This window comes from Dysidea avara, chromosome 1 (genome assembly GCF_963678975.1).
Source record: "Dysidea avara chromosome 1, odDysAvar1.4, whole genome shotgun sequence".
NCBI classification, from domain to species: domain Eukaryota; kingdom Metazoa; phylum Porifera; class Demospongiae; order Dictyoceratida; family Dysideidae; genus Dysidea; species Dysidea avara.
In genome coordinates, this window is record NC_089272.1 from 47,012,458 (window position 1) to 47,033,737 (window position 21,280).

General features: G+C 37.1%; 1 protein-coding gene across 1 annotated transcript in view; it reads left to right on the forward strand.

Moving 5' to 3' along the window:
- The window catches only part of LOC136250676 (adhesion G protein-coupled receptor L3-like), a 36,005-nt gene that overhangs the window by 11,300 nt on the left and 3,425 nt on the right, over positions 1-21,280 (forward strand). Inside the window, exons 5-18 of the mRNA XM_066042907.1 lie at positions 6,868-6,919; positions 6,971-7,073; positions 7,224-7,276; positions 7,329-7,461; positions 7,889-7,980; positions 8,032-8,143; positions 8,656-8,812; positions 8,867-8,933; positions 11,328-11,394; positions 11,453-11,550; positions 18,494-18,620; positions 18,672-18,713; positions 20,191-20,256; positions 20,316-20,358. Coding sequence (XP_065898979.1) covers positions 6,868-6,919; positions 6,971-7,073; positions 7,224-7,276; positions 7,329-7,461; positions 7,889-7,980; positions 8,032-8,143; positions 8,656-8,812; positions 8,867-8,933; positions 11,328-11,394; positions 11,453-11,550; positions 18,494-18,620; positions 18,672-18,713; positions 20,191-20,256; positions 20,316-20,358 — 1,212 coding nt within the window. The remainder of the gene's footprint in view (positions 1-6,867; positions 6,920-6,970; positions 7,074-7,223; positions 7,277-7,328; positions 7,462-7,888; positions 7,981-8,031; positions 8,144-8,655; positions 8,813-8,866; positions 8,934-11,327; positions 11,395-11,452; positions 11,551-18,493; positions 18,621-18,671; positions 18,714-20,190; positions 20,257-20,315; positions 20,359-21,280) is intronic.

The following is a 21,280-nucleotide window of genomic DNA, read 5'->3' on the forward strand; positions in this document are numbered from 1 at the left end:
ATCCCTATCTAGGGAACACTTTCTTCTGGCTGTTTAGTGTCTTATTACCCACTCAGTGTCAGGTTATCTCACATGATATTCTATGATATAGAACTGAACCATCCATTATGGCTAATGTAGAACTGAACTGTCTGATATTTCCACGCAAGGTTCTATATTACATAGAAGATAAATAACAATTATGAAAAGTATATATTAAAATTTATTTATGGGTAACCAACACAGCTCTTATGCCTATTAAACAGTTTGATACTGTAGTCCATATGTTTGACCTTTCACAGCTTGCTTGATTCCCTATATAAGAGAAGAGGATAACAGTAAAACGTCGCAGAAATCTAACGATTTCTGGATATAGTGTGCATACCTATTAGGTATGCAATGTCTCAAGTTAACGAGATATATGCACTGGTGGCACTGCATATATCTCGTTAAGGCAATGTGTAACGAGATATACGCACTGCTTTAACGAGATATATGCATTGGTAGCAGTGCATATATCTCGTTAACATTTTGAGTCAGTGCGATATGTGATATATATGCACTGGCTTTCCTTTAATCTGAGGTGTGAAAGTGGTACATATATATGTGTAATATATAAACCATGGCTATGAGGTGTATTGCACTTATATACACCCCGACTCCAAAGTCAGAGGAAGTTTACTGTTGATAAATGCCGAGGCATTTATCAACAGTAAACTTCCGATGACTGAGGAGGAGGGGTGGATATAAGTGCAATGCACCGAAGTGAGCCATGGTTCATATGATATATTATATAGTTATACAACAGCCACGAGTGCTCTGCCTGATATAAACGCACGAGCCTGAGGGCCATTAGGCCCGAAGGCAAGTGCGTTTATACAGGCAGAGCACGAGTGCACATTGTATAACTGTTATGTACCACTCACCTAATAGGTGGGGAGAGTCTCACAAGACAGCTGTAACACTTATAAAGGCCAGGTTTCTAACATCGATTGTGGGTAACCAAGCCAGATGTTGCGATGACGTTCCCCCTGCAGTACTGCAGCCACCTGAGATATTGAAAGCTAGTACGCTATGGGTTATATCACTAACCTGCATTTGCTGTTCAACTCTCATCATGTAGTGCTCAGCATGCCATATAGACTAAGCACCAGACTAATCACCATAGTGATTCTCTCGAGCGAAAAAAAGCAGCTAAATAGACGATTTAAGTAAACAAAACCTAACTACTAAACGATACTAGTCTAATTCTTACTATTTACAATGGCTAAACTCGAATCTGGTGGCATGACAAAACTGGTTCCCACAATCGAACCTAAAGGTTAGTATTATTTAGAATATATTTGTTTTATTGAGTCATTGTCAAAGTGGACTACAGTTTAATCTGGGCTAAGATGGCACCAGACTAGTAAGGTGTATAAGTACGTTTATATATGTAGACTAGAGTTGTGGCCACCTGCATTGGCTTTTTCAATCACCATTGGCTGCTTGAAAACATTATACGTATTGGTGACATTATGGCCCACAATCGACCTTTACATGTCAGGCTATAAAAGAATTCGAGTGATCTGTGAAGTGTCTTTCCACCCATTAGGTGAGGTGTCGTAGTGGTCTTTGCCACCGGAACTTGTGCTATGCTGCACAAAACCGCAGCTAGTGCAATATCTGTATATTGCACTGCGGTTGGTGCATTATAACTTATAATGTACTCGTTGTGGTCTACAAAACCGCAACCGGTGCGTTATAAGTTATAATGCACTCGCTGCGGTCTGCAGCAGTGCAATATACAAATTATGGCACTGGCGGTGCCTTTGAACTGCCCACGCAGAGTGGTACATACCATATTTCTAAATTAATCCGCACTACATTACTTACTAACAACCCATATGCACACTAAAGTATATAGTTTGGCATGGTATACACGCTGGATACGTTCCTCTCACAATTCAGCTCTCACAATGAAAAATCAATTGATTGTGGGACTTAGTAAAAATATCTCCGTATATCGCCAGGACTTGTCCGTTCATATCAACAAACGTAGCAGCAACGTTACTTGCTGCCACCCATCATTGAAGTCGCTAGGTATGGGTATAAAATGAGTCCAGTGGTTGGACTCTTACTGGCTGGGGTGATTGATCGCCTAGTATGACGAATGCTATTAGCCTGAGTCATCTGGATGATTTGTCATGCTAGCGTGGGCGTCGTTCACCCACCCATGTTGGGCTATCAGCCCGTAATTGTGACACAGTAATGTGTCATGTGACATCCCAGGTGAGTATATCAAGACACACGGTAGTGTGTCGTGCGGCCCAAGAAGCCGGCGCGTAACACCCGCGAGTATATTGACAGGAAGAAAGAACCACAATTTTCGCACCTCCGTAGCTCTGTGCTGCCTTGATGAAACAAGACGATGTTTGCTGTGGACACTCCCTCCAACTTCAGCACTCCATATTCCTTATTTGAGCGAAATCGCTTCAAGCGTTCCCGAGATATGCGACTTCAAAAATTGGCTTAGTTTCTTCGTTTTTTTTCTTCTTATTTTTCTTCCTCTTTTCGCACACTTACAAAAACTGCTATAAAACGCGAACGCCATATCCGATCGCCTTAAAATTTGGCACACAGAAGGGGGGTATAAAGGAGCATCTCTGTACCAATTTTGGTTGGAATACGATAAACAAGCAAAGAGTTATGAGCGATTATTCACGAAAAATAACACCAATATGTTGTCACGCCTACAGGGTAAACCGCGTATGGGAAGAAGCTGAAACTCGGAGGGTGAATAGGTTAACTATTGAACCTCAAACCTTTTCTGGTTTGAAAGAAATCGACCTAAAAACCAGGAAGATACAACGAAAAAACCAACACTGAGTAACAATTACGCAATCGAGATTAGCTAATAAAAAACGACTGCTTGCCACGCCTACCAGGTAAACCGCTTGGGGTAATGCTTTGAAAATCGCTGTACAGGTGGAGTTATCATCTTAGAAAGGCTCTTCGATGGTGTAGAAGAATCAGACTTAGAGCCACGGAGTTATAACACGAAATCCAACTTGGTGTAGCAAGTGCGAGATCGAGATACTCTAATAGAGCAGTCATCCTAATAGAGCAGTCATCCTAATAGAGCAGTCACCCGAAGAGAATTCAAGAGATCAGCTAGAAACAAGTAACCTGTATAGAGATCAGCTACAAACAAGTCACCCTGTAGAGAGATCAGCCACAAAAAATTCACCCTGTAGAGAGATCAGCTAGAAGAAGTTAACTTGTAGAGAGTTCAGCTACAAAGAAACCATCATGTAGAGAGTTCAGCTGCAAATGAATCACCTGTAGAGAGTTCAGCTACAAACAAATCTCCCTGTAGAGAGATCAGCTAGGAGAAGTTTCCTTGTAGAGAGTTCAGTTACAAAGAAACCACCATGTAGAGAATTCGTTTACAAACTAGTGACCCTGTAGAGACATCAGCTAGAAGAAGTTACCTTGTAAAGAGTTCAGCTACAAAGAAACCATTCTGTAAAGAGCTCAGCTGCAAAAAAAATCACCTGTACAGAATTCCACTACAAACAAGTCATAGAAAGATCAGCTAGAAGAAGTTACCTCGTAGAGAGTTCAGTTACAAAGAAACCACCATGTAGAGAATTCATTTGCAAATTAGTGACCCTGTAGAGACATCAGCTAGAAGAAATTACCTTGTAAAGAGTTCAGCTACATAGAAACCATTCTGTAAAGAGCTCAGCTGCAAACAAATCACCTGTACAGAAGTCAGCTACAAACAAATCACCCTGTAGAGAGATCAGCTAGAAGAAGTTACCTTGTTGATAGTTCAGCTACAAACAGATCGCCCTGTAGAGAGATCAGTTAGAAGAAGTTACCTTGTAGAGAGTTCAGCTACAAAGAAACCATCATGTGGAGAGTTCAGCTGCAAACAAATCACCTGTAGAGAATTCAGCTACAAACAAATCTCCCTGTAGAGAGATCAACTAGGAGAAGTTTCCTTGTAGAGAGTTCAGTTACAAAGAAACCACCATGTAGAGAATTCGTTTACAAACTAGTAACCCTGTAGAGACATCAGCTAGAAGACGTTGCCTTGTAAAGAGTTCAGCTACAAAGAAACCATTCTGTAAAGAGCTCAGCTGCAAAAAAAATCACCTTTACAGAATTCCACTACAAATAAATCACCCTATAGAAAGATCAGCTAGAAGAAGTTACCTAGTTGAGAGTTCAGTTGCAAAGAAACCACCATGTAGAGAATTCATTTACAAACTAGTGACCCAGTAGAGACATCAGCTAGAAGAAATTACCTTGTAAAGAGTTCAGCTACATAGAAACCATTCTGTAAAGAGCTCAGCTGCAAACAAATCACCTGTACAGAATTCAGCTACAAACAAATCACCCTGAAGAGAGATCAGCTAGAAGAAGTTACCTTGTAGAGAGTTCAGCTACAAAGAAACCATCATGTGGAGAGTTCAGCTGCAAACAAATCACCTGTAGATACTTCAGCTACAAACCAATCTCCCTGTAGAGAGATCAGCTAGAAGAAGTTTCCTTGTAGAGAGTTCAGCCACAAACAAATCACCCTGTAGAAAGATCAGCTATAAGAAGTCACCTTGTAGAGAGTTCAGTTACAAAGAAACCACCATGTAGAAAGTTCAGCTACAAACTAGTGACCTTGTGGAGACATCAGCTAGAAGAAACTACCTTGTAGAGAGCTCAGCTACAAAGAAACCATTCTGTAAAGAGCTCAGCTGCAAACAAATCACCTGTACAGAATTCAGCTACAAACAAATCACCCTGTAGAAAGATCAGCTAGAAGAAGTCACCTTGTAGAGAGTTCAGCTACAAAGAAACCACCATGTAGGGAGTTCAGCTAGAAGAAGTTACCTTGTAGAGAGTTCAGTTGCAAAGAAACCACCATGTAGGGAGTTCAGCTAGAAGAAGTTACCTTGTAGAGAGTTCAGCTACAAAGAAACCATCATGAAGAGAGTTCAGCTGCAAACAAATCTCCCTGTAGAGAGTTCAGTTAGAAGAAGTTACCTTGTAGAGAGTTCAGCTACAAAGAAACCATTCTGTAAAGAGCTCAGCAGCAAAAAAATCACCTGTACAGAATCCAGCTACAAATAAATCACCCTGTAGAGAGAACAGCTAGAAGAAGTTACCTTGAAGAGTGTTCAGTTACAAAGAAACCACCATGGACAGTTCTGTAATAAATATATGTATTATATATATAATTTGTACATTTACTGATAAAATCAGAAATATTTAAGGTACATCTGCTTCATCTTTTCTTCTTCCTGTGGTAAAGAAAAAAAGATAGGTTTAAAAAGTCCCAAAGCAGGCCATAGGCCGGCTTTGGGGTATTCAAATACAAAAAGAAGTGAAATCTAATCCAAAACAGCCAAGCTGTAAAAAAAGTGTGCGGCCCTCAAAAAGGCTATGGTGAAAAAAGATGTGAAATCCAAAGTGGCGGCCAAGAAATGGCTATGATGGTAGGTTAATGGTAAAAATTTTAATGACGACAATTCAGGTGAATTTTGTGCCAATTGACCAAGCGGCACCAAAATTCACCTGAATTGTTGTTATTAATATTTTTACCATTAACCTACCATCACAGCCATTTCTTGGCCGCCACCTTGGATTTCACATCTTTTTCCACCATAGCCTTTTTGAGGGCCGCACACTTTTTTTACAGCTTGGCTGTTTTGGATTAGATATATACTTACCTGGGTGAGTATATATATATACTCACCTCAGGTATGTATATATACTCACCTGAGGGTTGGGGGTGTATATGCTCTATATGCAACCAGCGGTGCCTTTGAAGTTTCACGTGATCATGGTATATATATATATATATATATATATGTGTGTACCACTTTCACACCTCAGATCAAAAGGAAAGCCAGTGCATATATCAATCTCGTTAAGGCAATGCGGATATCTTGTTACACACTGCCTTAATGAGATATACGCACTGGTGGGAACTGCCACCAGTGCGTATATCTCGTTAACTTGAGACATTGCATACCTAATAGGTGTGCACACTATATCCAGAAATCATCAGATTTCTTTGATGTTTTACTGTTATCCTCTTCTCTTATATAGGGAATCAAGCAAGTTGTGATTGTGGGATTGAATTATGTTAAACAACCTGTGATTGTGGGATTCAATTTTAATACATCAACAGTAGTTTGCTTTTTACTTTTGTAAATGTAGCAATTACAGTAACATAATTAACACTAGTCTCTTAAAATTGCTATATTAGCAATAATAAAATTGAATCCCACAATCACAGTTTGTTTGGCAAAATTCAATCACACAATCACAGCTTACTTGGTTCCCTATATAAGAGAAGGTATAGCAACTAAAGGTTTTGCCAATTAGGTGTGTCTACATGCTAAAGTAGAATATATTCATGGGCGCTCGTGCTTTGCCTGTATGCACACACTTGCCCTCGGGCTTGTGTGTATATATCAAGCAAAGCACTCTTGCCCATGGCATAACTATTACATATATATGACTAGAAACAGATTATTTGGATACTAACTAAGATGCTGAAAACTGATGGCTGAAGCAGTTTAAGTACTTGATATGAAGGTTCCAAACCAGATGAACAGGAAGTGCTTTATAACTTGGTTGTACAGAAAGCACTAGTGGCATGGTTTAGAGGCTAATACACCACACCATCACGACTATGTCACATGCTGTATTTTGTTGCTCAACCACACTTGTTCTCCATAAGATTATCTCGAGACTGATATACTAAGGATGACATTTAAATAATTTACATATATGTTTAAATTCTCAATACCCAGTTATTCAGTTACATGTGCACAATAAATTCTGTAGCTATTTTGTGGAATGAATTCAAATGACAAAGTTGTATTGTTTTTATAGGAATGATAATCAGTGGTACTACCAGAAATATACACCTACCTACAGATAGAAAGTATGTTGTGCTTTGGGCTTGTCTTTGACTCACTTCATGTACTTTTTACAGCGAAAGGGTAGAAAGTTTGATTCTGTCCATTGTAATATCTACTATTGAGCAAAATAGGATAGAACTCATCAAACCTGTGTCATTGTTTTTTAACATTGGAATGGTATGCATATCCATTATGTTAACAATGAAAACATAATGGTATTGAACTCTCAATAATTATATTTTACAGTACATTTTTATTAAGCTTTTCATTTTAGTTTCAGCTAAAATATGACCACTGTAGTATATATTTTATATTATCTTTACGTAGCCCAAAAGTAACCCTCGAATTAATCCTCGATGTGAATTCTTTGAACTGTCAAGGTACATTTGCTTATGCAGTGCACTCAATCATAACACACTATAAAATATGCAGCACTACTGATCAAAGGGGAAGGTTCTCAGCTGATGGCATTATACAGAGTGACACAACTAATAGCACATTTGTTCAGTGTTCTACTACCCACTTGACTAGTTTTGCTGTTCTGGTAGATGTGTCTGGAGGAACTGTGAGTTATTTTCAATTGGATCGTCTTATTTGTTGAATGTAGATATAAAATTTTAACACTTATGCTGAAACGGTATTAGCATGCCTTTACCAGTACTTACTAATAATATTGTACTTCTGATAGTATATTTTAGCTTGGTTTCCCAGTATATGCAAAGGTACACAGGTGCAGCTGCTCAAACATAAAATTTTTTGAAGGTTTTATGCCAAAAATTCAGACTTGTGTAACAGACAATTACTTATGTATGGTGTACAGTATATGTAAAAGAGTTTGGTGCCCTCTTCTACCTACTCCTACAATAATAGAAGGTAGGCAATTTTCAAAATTGTGCTACAGTAGGTAAGACATGTCCATGCTTGTCTTAACAACTGTCTTACCCATTTTATACACAATAACAATCCAGATTCTGCAATTTGTTCATACATAGGGATCTACAGCACTTTCAATTGTCAGCTACATTGGATGTGCTATATCTATAGTGTGTTTGTTGATTGCAGTGATAGTACTGATTTCATTACGGTTAGCATTGTGGTAATATAAAGATGGAGTGTTTTAATTAAATTTTGATAGGAGAAGGGTATTTAATTTGCAGCAACACTTTGTCCACCTCAACCTCTCCATTGCTCTCCTACTGGGACTGATAACTTTTGTTAGTGGTATTGAAGCTGCTAGTGAATACAGAGTAAGAGTGTATCTGAACTATCAGTCTGACTATGTTTAATATTGCACATAACAAGTGATACTGATGAATATCATTATCCAGTTATAGTACAGTATATTCTAAGTAACCAAGTACGCGTATGTAGTAGTACTGTTTGTTGTTTATTAAAGTATCAAGGCTTTGGTTGTTTTTCTTGCAGGTCATGGCAGGGCTTGTTTAATAAATACTAGAAGTTCAATACAGTTCTTAGTATTGTACGTGATTACAATTACTGCAATGGGCCCCCAAGTGTGTGTAGATTTTTAGGTTCTTAACTACATTATAATTAGGATTCAGTGATACATTAATAGTGTAGTCTTTGGTTTGTAGTAAATTTTCACATAATCATGGATAAAAGGTGCAGGAATGTAAGCTGGTAACAACATAGTAAGTAAATTGAAAATAATGTGCTACAACTGTTTAGCCACATAATAATTATTCATTGTATGTGGTACTGCAGTTTACCACTGTGTTTTAATTCTACTCATGTTTAGGCTAGCTGTCTCATTGTGGCCATCTTACTCCACTATTTTTTCATGGCTGCATTCAGTTGGATGTTATGTGAAGGAATCCTTGTGTTCATCATGATCAAACTTGTGTTCTATGATGGATTTGTGAAGAAAAAGGTGTTCTTTTTCATGGTTGGTTGGGGTGAGTATTCAAAAACATGCAACTGCGCATTAAACATTTTATTGTTGTACACAGGACTACCTCTGCCAATTGTTATTATATCAGCTGCTGTATCACATGAGCATTACGGTGTCAATGACAGGTAATCATTCTGTGCTAATCACTTATGTTTATTATGATAAAGAGAAGTATACTCCCAATTTAAATTATGCAACTTTTATTTCTAAAGAGTGGGTGGAATGTTAAAAGAAATTTAACACTCATTTTATGGGTGCATAATACTTGTATAAAATATGGTGTAAGTTATTGCACTATCACCCCATACTGGTTTCACATTACTCTTATACATCTTCTATAGAAAAGTGTCAAGCATTTTAAGTTTTACATGAATGTGTAAGTACGTGTGTGCAGTGCTTTGCAAACTGCTGATGTAAACGTTAAAAATGCAATGCACTTACATAGTTGGTAACATCTAAACATGTATGCACTGTGTCTGATTATATGATTATCATAATGATTTTTTTTAATGCATTTCATATAGCTAATGTAATTGTCTACTTTTGTTTTTGTGTAAGCAGTCAGAGCATAATTTGGGATAAAGCGGTGTATGCTTTTTGATTAGCAATATTATTCTTAGTCCAGAAGCTTGAAGGACAATAATAAGAGAGTGTGCACAAGGGGAATGATGTGATCCTTGAACTAAGGGTCCCAAAGGTTTACACTGGTGTAAGGTGTATACATGCATGCAACTACTATGAAACTGCATGCGTGCAATTGGGCCAAATACTGTCAAATTGCACACATGCACAAGTATACCTCTTACAGCTGATCAAATAATGTATTGAATCCCTGGGCTCAATTGACGATGATCTTCATCTTCATTACACAATATCTTCATGGTTCCAGGTTTTATAATTTCCATATGGCCAAAAACAGTACTGCATGTATGCATATTCCTGTCCTGTATCTGACCCCTGCCTTGCATGTCCTCTTTCATCTCCCTCTCTGTGACCTCCTTTACCTTGGTGGCCATATCACCTGAAAGTGTGCTCCAGTGATGTTTTATTGTGGCTTAGTGTGATGAGTTATATAATATACAGAGCTTACAGTGGAGATGGATGGCATACAGTAGCAATACCATCTTGTGATATATATTGGGCTGGGATGTATCGGCAGTGCTAAGTTGATGGGCTAGGTCAAAGTCCTTTGATGTGATCAGTTCTTTGATCAAGAGAATAAAAGTTTATTGTAATTAAGTACATGCAAGAATTCATGCTATATGTAGAGGGAGGAAGAGTATCCAATGCTGTGACAAACTCACTATGTTCAAAGATTGTGCAATGACTATTAGCACCAAAACATATTAAATCACTACTAAATGGTGTCAATTCTATTAAAGTGCAGCTGCTTATATAGTAAGGCCAAGCACTACAAATGCTTCCCTTTGACTGTTTCAACACTGATCAACTTGTGTCAGTCAGCAAAGCTAGGTGATGAATTTGTACAGAGATACACTAAAGTATTCAGGTGCGATACAATCTTTGAACGCAGTCCATTTTGACCAGACAGTACAGCATTGGATACTCTCCCTCCCTATATATGAACTCTTGGTACATGCCTTCATAAAATGTTTGCATACGTAGTATTGCAGTGTACTTGATACATAATTAAAGAATTTTGCATGGGCGAGATCAAAGGAAAAAGTGTACTTTAAATTTCATAAAGTACACCTTAGGGTAAACAGTGCTTTATTGCCCACCAACCACAAAGAACCACTCTTTATGGTGCAAAAAAGCACTCTTTGTGGGATAAAGCGCAGATTCCCACATGCTCTAGTGCAGGCTAATAGCCTTCAGCACTCATGCCAGTACAATTGATCACCCAAGCCGGTGCAGGCTGATAGCCCTCGCTGCGCTGAGTCGTCAATCTTCTCAGCCAACACGAGTTCTACCACTGGAATGCTTTTATAGACATATCTAAATACTTTAATGATGGGTAGGAGAAGGTAATGTTGCTGTTATGTTTGATAATGTAAACGGACAAGTCCTGGAGATATCATGGACATGCTTCACCATGTGTCACAATAGAATCAATTGTGGGTTGTGACCAAAACCTGCCAAAATACGTGATGAACATCTACCATGCCGAACTATGTGTGAGTTACTTTGTTAAAATAGTTTGTGTGTATTCAGGCTGCTAATAATTTGTACGACGCATGCTATGAATCCTAACGTATGGCTGCAAGCTACAACTAGAAAGTCCCATAAATGATTTAAAGCATTGCCTTGCTTGTGCTGTATGAAAAATACAACACTCGGTGCTTGGCCTCGATACTAATAAAGCACTCGGCTTTGCTTCATGCTTTACTAGCATCTCGGCCGCATGCCTCTTGCTTTATTTTTCATATAGCATTCGCAGCAATGCTTTAACATATACATATACTTTGTGTTTTTGTTTATTTGCTGTAAGAGAAGTATGGCATATGCAAAACATATATTTGCTTGTTGTAGTGGCTAATATAGTTATGTTTACACAGATGTTGGATATCTGAAGAAAATGGTGCCATCTGGGCATTTGTTGGTCCCATGTTACTGATCATATTGGTATATTGTAGTTATGGATATTGAGCAAACTGAAGTAATAATATATGTATTTACATAGGTGAACATGGTGTTCTTAGCCATAACTATCTATGAAGTATTTAAAGGTCAACGGCATAGTATGACTGCTGAGAAAATTGCTAAACTCAATGTAGTAAAGTAAGTAAAAGGCTGGTTTATAAGTAACTGTGTAAGTATTGTATAAAGTTGTGACTATTTTGGGCAAAATATTTCCATATAGTACAGTCAAGGTACGGGTTGTTCTTTGTACCCTACTGACTATGTTTTATGAAAGTTCAAAGCTTTGTAAAATACAGTTATGACAACAGTAAGTGAAATGCAGGCATCAGTAATTTGTTGTTAACAACCCCCAGAACAGGTGGACACTTCCACCAATAACTCAGTAATCAGAAGCAAAATCCACAGAACATTGCTGAGGTTTAAAATAACTACACTGATAAAGACACTTGTTGTACATACTGTAGAAGGAAGCTTAATTACTAGCTACAATCTGCACCCAAACCAGCTGATTATGCTTTTATTTTACCTACAGTGTTATGCTATGCTGCACTCCTCAAAACTTTTCCTACCATGCTCAAATTATGCTCAATATAATTACTGTGCCTCGGTTCCCATGTTTTGCTAATAAATTTGCAGCGCTGAATATTGAAACACAGACTATAATTCCTTGCTTGTTAAATGGATGTCACAGAAAAGGTCAACAAACTCTAACAGAACAATCAGCACCCTAATTTTTCCATTAGAGTTACTGACTGTTCCATTAGAGTGAATGAATCTTTTTCTGTGATATATGGTTTGAAAAGCAGAAATTTATAAGCTTTCTGCCTATCCTTGTGCTCACTTTCAGGGATCTATTATGCCCATAGCACAATCGGCAGATCCTTACTTCACCTTCGTCTCACTTCTGTATACAAATGGTCTAGTTACAGTTGAAACACTGCCATGCATGTGTACAGAAAATACAGCATGAGATGGCGTTAAGAGGCTAATACAGCTTATCATGAATACAACTAAAATGGAAGTAACCGCAATGCCTACAAATACATGGTTGTTATATATAGTACATGTATTCAGCTTTTTTAAAGTTGATACCCATTGACCAGGAGGCGTTTTGGTATACCCTACAATAAATCAAACTTCTATTGTTTAATGCATTGCAATGATAAACTACAATAGATTTAAATTAGTTTTGTGTATGCTGAGACACAAACATGTACAAAGCTAAAATGAAGAACATTGTACTTCAGTTGGATGTTAAGTTAGAACTTTATGAAAATTTTATCACTCCACCATTCTCCACTGTTTACATAGTCCCTGTATGAGATATTTTTAAAGCTTCATAACTGATTTGTTCTTGTTGATATTTAAGCACTTTTTGATTAACAATATGTGACTGGATCTGTAAAAACCCGACATAGCTAATGGTGCATTTGTCAACTTCTTTGAATATTTATAATTTGCTGAGCCAAGTGTATGCTCAGGCCAAATTGTAGCTTTGTATGCCAACAACTTGTGGAGTTACAGCCCTACAAAGTAGCAAGAACAGAAAGATTGATTTGTACAGCAAGTATTGGGAAAATAAATTACAGGCACTTACAAAAACTGCTGTAACTTACAAACACAATACAGTACAGAGTTGCAACTTGCACCATTGTGTTTGCCATGAATAGGGGAGTCCATTACTGGATAATGTTTTCCTTCCATTACCTTTCTTCAGTACATGCAGTGACAAAATCATGATCAGTGAAGATAGATCGCGTATGATTGCTTCAATGTGATGTAAACAAATACCCATAACTCACGTATCCTTTAGTCTACTGTAACAAAACAAAGATTTTTGAACTCTTGAGTAGGCAAATAAGTTTTATCATTGGATCCTTTCTTCACAAAGAACAAAGCATTAAATTTTTTTTCAATTACACAAATATTTACCCATTGTAATCAATGGCTTAGTATACTGAAAATTTAGGCTTGCGCCATTATGTTGGGTTTTCGTCACACATATAGTTCTGGTATTTAAAGGCTTCACAGTGCTATTAAAATAATGTTTGGGAGAGCTATACATATACACTTTGTTGAATTGTTTCACTCTAAAAATATGCAATTTGTATAAGGGAGGGAGAGACGTCTTGTTTTCTTAAGACAAAATACAACTAAAGTACAGGGGTCTAGACTCAGGGGTACCAAGCACTGGATGAACAGTACAGGGCTCTGGAAAGACTTACACTATTAAGTTACAATACAAAAATAATAATAATTTTGGCATGCAGAACAGTTTAGTATAGGCAACTGATAGATCTCAGTCCGGGGAGGTTCTAGGATAAAGATTCTGTGTGAGCAAGAGACAGCAATGTGAGCAGCCTGCTCAAACAGGGATTTCTTTGCCACTTCACAAGCATTAGCTACTTTGGCAATTATGTCCGGCATAAAATGGCCTAAACAACCAATCTCAATGGAAATGAAATTAACAGATAAGCCAGAAAGCTGAAGGTCATATTGTAAACAGCTATACCGGTCTTCCTTCCTAGCTCTAGCAGCCAATAGATGTTGCTGGGTATTGGTGGGAATAGCTAGTTCGAACAAACAGATAGAATTATTGGTAACTAAAACCAAGTCAGGTCTGCAAAGGGTGGAGGAAAGATTGGTTGGAATGGTGCTGGGAAGGGCAGACACTAGCATGATATCCTGAAAGGTCAGTATAGAGTTTAAAACTGTCAGGTAATTGCTGTTGAAGTTCATGAACAAGAACCTGTAGGACTGAATCATGTATCCAGGTAAACCTACCTTGATCAAGAGCAACAGGACATCCAGTCAAGATATGGTTTGTTGCGAGCTGGATAGTTTGACAAAGGGCACATTTAGGGCTAGTAATAACGTTTCGTCTAGCCAGGTTCATAGGAGTTGGTAAAGTATCACCAGCGCATAGCAAGATTATCAGAACGATATATTTATTTATTTATTTATTTATAAGGCTTTTCAGCATGGGTACAACTACATACAGATACAGTGGTTATACATTCATGAAAACAATATTAGTCCATGCTGAGGGTCCACTAGCAACCTGTGCTAGTGGCCTGAGTATGTTACAAAAATTAATTACTTAACTACAGTAAGTTACTTATTTATTTAATTATAAATTAATTAGTATGTAACTACAAGAGATCAAAGTTCATGACAAGATGATTGCTGACACAGTTACCACACGGACAGAGATAATGATATTTGTGTGGGTCAGTAGAATTGAAGTTTGTGATAAAATGATTCCAGAGAAAAGATTTGATGCGTCTTTTGATGGTTTCTATAGGCAAACTTATATCAATGATTGGTAGGGAATTCCAAAGGCGACAGATTCGGTTGAAATAAAAATGACGCTCTTTATTAGTAAAGGATATGTTGTGGTGTAGCTTGACTGAATTGGATCTTGTAGTACTATGGGAGAATGAAATGTAGAGGTTGATATTGAAGCTTGGAGTGGGATGTTTCAGAGAGTTGACAAAAAAGATTATGTCTGATATTTCAAAGATGTACATTAATGGAAGCAAATTGAGTTTTGTCAGCCGTGTTTTGTAGTCTGAGGAGAAGTCTTGTAAAATATATTTAGTTGCCCTACGTTGAAGTTGTTCAATTTTGGAGATGTCTTTTAAGAGATGAGGTCGCCACACTGGTGCACAGTATAGGAGCTGCGATCTTACTAAGGATATATATAGTTTGAGCGTAACCGAAGGCACAATGGTTTTACAAAAGGTTCTATGTACAAGTCCCAGAGTCTTATAGGCTTTCTTTAGAATGTAGTCATGATGTTCGTTCCAATTGAGATTGTCACTAATCAGGACACCTAAGTCTTTATGCAAATGGGAAGTGTTTATAGGATTGCCATTGATGTTATAAGTGGATGTAAATTTACATTTAAACGACAAATGGGTACTTTTAGAGGAATGAAATGACAATAGAGATGTTGTGCTCCAATTTGATAAGCAGTTTAAATCCTGTTGTAAGAGCTGCATGTCGCTTGGTACTTTGATATGTTTAAAGCATTTTGTATCATCTACAAAAAGAAAGATTTTACTGTAAGTGATGGCACAGGAGATATCATTCATGTAAATAATGAATAATAAAGGACCAAGTATACTACCTTGAGGTACTCCTGATTCAACGGGGAGAAGATTGGAATTACAGCCATTGATTGATACAAATTGAGACCTATTCGTAACATATGCCAGAAACCATGACCAGAGTTCACCGCCAATATCGAACATACGAAGTTTGTGAAGTAGATGTGAATGAGAAATAGTATCAAAAGCCTTGGTGATATCCAGGTAAATGATATCCAGCTGATGACGAGAGGTAAAAATGTCAGATAAAACTAAAAGGAGTTGTTGTACTGATGAATGATTCCGAATAAATCCAAACTGGGCAGGATTTATTCTGCTAGTAACATGTCCAATAATTTTATCGTGCAGTATTCGTTCCAACACTTTAGAAGTATTACTGAGTAAGGATATCGGTCGGTAGTTGTTGATATGGGTAGGGTCACCGGATTTAAACACAGGAATTATTTTGTGAACTTTCCATTCACAAGGAAGATAACCAAATTTTAATGTTAGATTGAAAAGATAGTGAAGAGGTTTATAGAGGACCGAAGCACACTTAGAAAGTAGAATGGGTGGGATGCCGTCTGGGCCCATGGCCTTGGATGTGTCTAAGCTTACCAATGCTTCATAGACATCAGCTTCAGTGATTGTAATATGACAGAGTGATGCAGGACAATAGGAGTTAAAAGAAGGCGGTAAATCAGTGGAAGTGTTATTAAAAATTGAGTAAAAGTAATTGTTGAAAGCATTGGCTTTATCATTATCACAGTCGAATGTCGTAGAATTGTGATACATAGTGGAGGGGATAGATTTGGATTTTGTAAACCCTCTGATATATTTGTAAATTTTGGAATTGTCAGATGTAGTGACTAAATTGGATTCATATGTCATTTTAGCATTGCTGATCTTTGCTTGAAGCAGGTTTTGGGAGGTTACCAGCTTATTTTTATTGTATTCAGTAGAGTTGTTGTTAAATTTACGTCTAAGAGAGCGTAGACAGTTGATGTGGTGTCTAATGTCGGAATTGAACCACACGGGCTGACTATTAGGTTTAATTGTAGTTATGGGAATAAAATGTGGTAGAGCATCTTTAATGGTGTTGCTAAGGTATGACCACACAAATTCAATATCTTCAGACATGAGACAAGGTGTGAAATCAGAGTTATATAAAAAGTAACACAGGTCATTGTAGTTACCTTTAGAGTAATTTAGAATTGGTATAGCCCTTTGGTCACTGTCATTGTACAATGATGAATGAGAGTCAAAGGTTATGACAAAATGGTCTGATGGGATAGGTAAAGGAGGATCACGGTGTATTCTTAGATTCAAAATATTGTCAGGAGTATTGGTTAGGACTAGGTCAAGTATGTTACCAGCTATATGAGTAGGTTCATCTATCATTTGAACAAGGTTAAGGTCAAATACAACGTCACAGAAATTTGATGAAAAGGGGGATTGACCACATAGGGAATCCCAGTTGATATCTCCTAGATTGAAATCTCCCAGTAGAATTAAATGGCCAGTAAGATCCCTGAGGGTGTTAATGTAGCTCAGAAACTCTTGGCAATAATCAACCGATGAATCAGGAGGAATATATCCTAAGCAATACACAGTTGGTAAAGTAGATCCAATACTGATAGTTAGCATCTCTAGGTTGGTAGGGGATTGTAACACTTGATATGGTTTAGAAGATTTTACAGCAAACATTACTCCACCACCAAGAGTTTTGCGATCTTTCCGAATGATTGTATAGTTGTTAGGTAAAATTTCATTATCAAATATTTTTTCAGATAACCAAGTCTCAGTTACTGCGATAATATCAGGAGAATTAGAGTATACATAGTTCTGAAACAAATCCATTTTATTGACTATACTACGAGTGTTCATTAAACATACATGATCTAGTCACTTGGGCTGGTTACTGGTAGCGGATGAGGGATCAGGAGATGCTAAGGTTATTAATGGTGTTAGTTGGTCCATAAGTTGTGAGGCAGCGACAGGTTGGTCTGTAGGGGCTTGAGGTAGACTGGTAGGACAGGTCTGAAAGACAGAGTTTTTGACTTGGCCATATAATTGGTTATTCACAACAGCATCTTTGTGAATAACCAATTATATGGCCAAGTCAAAAACTCTGTCTTTCAGACCTGTCCTACCAGTCTACCTCAAGCCCCTACAGACCAACCTGTCGCTGCCTCACAACTTATGGACCAACTAACACCATTAATAACCTTAGCATCTCCTGATCCCTCATCCGCTACCAGTAACCAGCCCAAGTGACTAGATCATGTATGTTTAATGAACATACTTTACAATACCTGCCTGCATAGCACCATTCTGTGAAGATCCACAGACTGTTCAGTGTCACCGTTATCATAAACTAAATCACAGGAGCCATCACAGTGATAAGAGGTCACATTTGCTCTGTACCTCTAAACAAATAGACAGCATTCTATGAAAGAGTTTTCCAAAGACTGAGGTCAGTGTAATGGGATGGAAGTTTTAGGGAGAGGTTGGGTCCCCTTTCTTATAAAGTAATATAGTTTTGCCTTGGCACCAACACTGGGGAGCAGAGTGCAAGTGTAATAGAATCTTGGAGTATAGGGTGGCCAAGAGTAGATGACAACTGGGTAGTTCCTCTGATGGAAGTAAGTAATGTTATCATTTCCTGCTGCAGATGATGATAAACACTTCTTCAAAGCACACTCAACTTCACGGGGACGGATTGGGGACATATCAAATAAACTCATGATTAGAAATTGCCCATAGTGCTACTACAAAAATACAAGACATTCATGTAATCATCCAGCTAACCTTTACAGTTTATTCTCCCATTTTGTTCAGAAGGTTTTTTGACAATAGATCAAACTGCTATTGTATGTAGCCTAACTTTGTGAAGTATATTACACTGTTAGTTTTGTTTATGGTGAGGTTAAAGAGTATAAAGCTGACTACCTGTATTTACATAATTTACATTATTCATCCTGCTGCAGGTCATTGCTTAAAGCAGCGGTGATATTTGTTCCTCTACTTGGAAGCACTTGGGTGTTTGGAATACTAGCTGTTAATGAAGATACCGTTGTTTTTGCATGGCTGTTTACAGTGCTAAACTCTTTACAGGTGCAATTACTTTCACGTCGCACCATAGCATTAATATTCTATTGTTCACAGGGTCTGTTCATCTTGATTTTTGATGTAGTGAAAACTGAAAAGGTATAATACCTAGTGTAAAATGTGTCTACATAAGGGCTGTAACCAGAATTTCTCAAAGAGGGGTTGCACTCTGACATGGTAGGCAATTACAGCAGTGGGGTTTGCCCTTAGATGCTGACAAAAACTTCATTGAATTTGTGCACTGATGACTCTAATGAGCTACCTGTAGTACTGAATGTGTGCTATTAGCTACTCCGACTCTCACAAGTTATGTATTACTTGAAAGCTGACATAAGTAACTGAATTAATTATTACAATTCGTTAGTTTACATTTAGCTAGTACAGGAGTGTCAAGATGCATTTAAACTGAAAATTATAATAATCATAATGATTGCAGTTAGTTGTTATTGTGTCCAGTCACAATGCTTGGCATGTAGCTGTATACTCAGTATTCTCTGCATGCTCAGTAAAGGATGCTCCTTTTGGCACACAATGTACAGTGAATTCTGGCAGAAACTTCTCTATACTGTGAATTCCGGCTATATAATTGGTTATTGTTGCTATGCAAAGTACTATGATTGTGATTTTAGCTTTGTTACTGTTTTACAAATGCTCCTGTAACAGCACTGAATTTATAGGACCTCTTATATGTGACCAGAATCTTGATCTGTCACTGTTAGTGATTGAAAAGTAATAATCCGTTGTACAGCACATTGGTGCCCCCAATGCTTGAAACAAAATAATTTGGCAAAATACATACAGGAAAGGAGAAACACAAAAAATATTAAATGTCCGGACAAATTGATTTATGTCTGCTCAACTTTCATGCTGTTCTGACAGCATGTCAGCACATGTCTAAAACGTTATTTTGTGCACTGCAGATAAACACCTTTAATATATAACTTAGGAGTTCCAAAGGAGTTTAACCTTAACTGACATAGGGTTTCTTAGGTCTTATTTTAAAGCTGAGACCATAGTATGCAAATGACTGTTCTATTAGAGCACATATAATGGCTGTTGGTACATGTTACACGTGTTACCAACAGACCCTTGATGTGTTTACACCATAAAGTAATGAAACAAAACAAACAATATGATCTATTAAACGGTTTTCAGTAGATTTTAAGACACAAAAGCTGGGCTTTACTCAAGTTCGAAAACTGAGGGTAGCTTTCAGTGACCTATAGCTCCACCACCTTGTACTCTCATCTGTCAGACTGCTAAGCAATTTTTAAAATTGGTTATTACATTCAGTTACACACTGCTTGCTGTGTTTACAGTATATGTGCATATGTTATTACATGTGTTTCTTTATGAGAAGCAAATGAAGCAGTCACCATATATTTATATATTACACAGTGCAAAAAATTACTAAGAAAGCAAAGCTACTACGTATATAGCTGCTACTTTCACTTATGCTATCATTTTAATTTTTTTGATTCATACTTAAGTGCAATTTTATAGTCATTCATGTTTTGCTATGTATCATGCACCACAGTGTTTCTGGGACTAGATGTAATTTATTTTCTTGTTGTAGTTTTTAACATTTATCAAAACTAAATGGGACATGATTTCTTTTGGAACTCTAACATCACGTATACCAGTAAGTGGAAGCAATACAGTATACATGCATTTAACAATATTTCTTTTATAATTATGCAGGCTAAAAGTTTAAGTATGTCAAACCCAAGGAAGGAATCCACAAGTGAGCGATGGTATATGTTGTATGTACACTAGTGTACCCATAGATATTTGCTGGTTTGCAGCACTCACTCCAAACAAAAAAATGTAGTTTATATGCATTCAATTCACAAACGCTTTACAATAAAACTTAAGAAGTGCTGTGTGTTTACTGAATCTGAGTGTTTGCCTGTGTTCACTGTTTGTTGATTTATACCCAATACACAAACCTGAGTGATGTACCATTAATTTAATGGCCTAGGAGTTGAACAAATAACTGAGTCCCACACACAATACCAAATCATTGCCTGAAAGTTGGACATGATACTGGATTCATTTAATTGACATCTAGTAGCATTAACATTTTATGAAATTTCAATTATTTTGATATAGTTCATTCATATTTGAACTCACCTGAGTCTTCATTTCTTAATTTTTACTCAGGCAAACTATAGTGTTTACTAAATAAATAAAAAGAAAAAAAGTAGGAAGACTAAAAAGTTGGGAAAAGTAAATGAAACAAGGGAGTGAAACAAGAGAGGAAGCTAATACGTGCACATACAGTGTATACTAGTAGACATTATTTTTAATCCCTATACTTCAGTCTATAACCATGACTGATATTAGGGATTAAATTTCCAGTATATCTGCAGGTATTGGTGACCTCTTTTGTTTCACTACACTTTTATCTATTCCCTTGTTTCATTACTTTTTTGATCCCTAATTCAAATTTAAAATTTCTAATTGTTCCTTCTACTTGTTTGTTTACTATTTGTAACATAATTGTGACTAGGCCTCAGGGAATTATGCTTCATCATTATTCTATTTTGAATTTCTCCAAAAAAGTTCTCATTATGCTCTAATTATTCCCAAAATGATTTTATTCTCAAAATTATTCCAAATTATTAACTTTTAATGTTTAGCAAGATTTTTGAGCAGTTCCATCA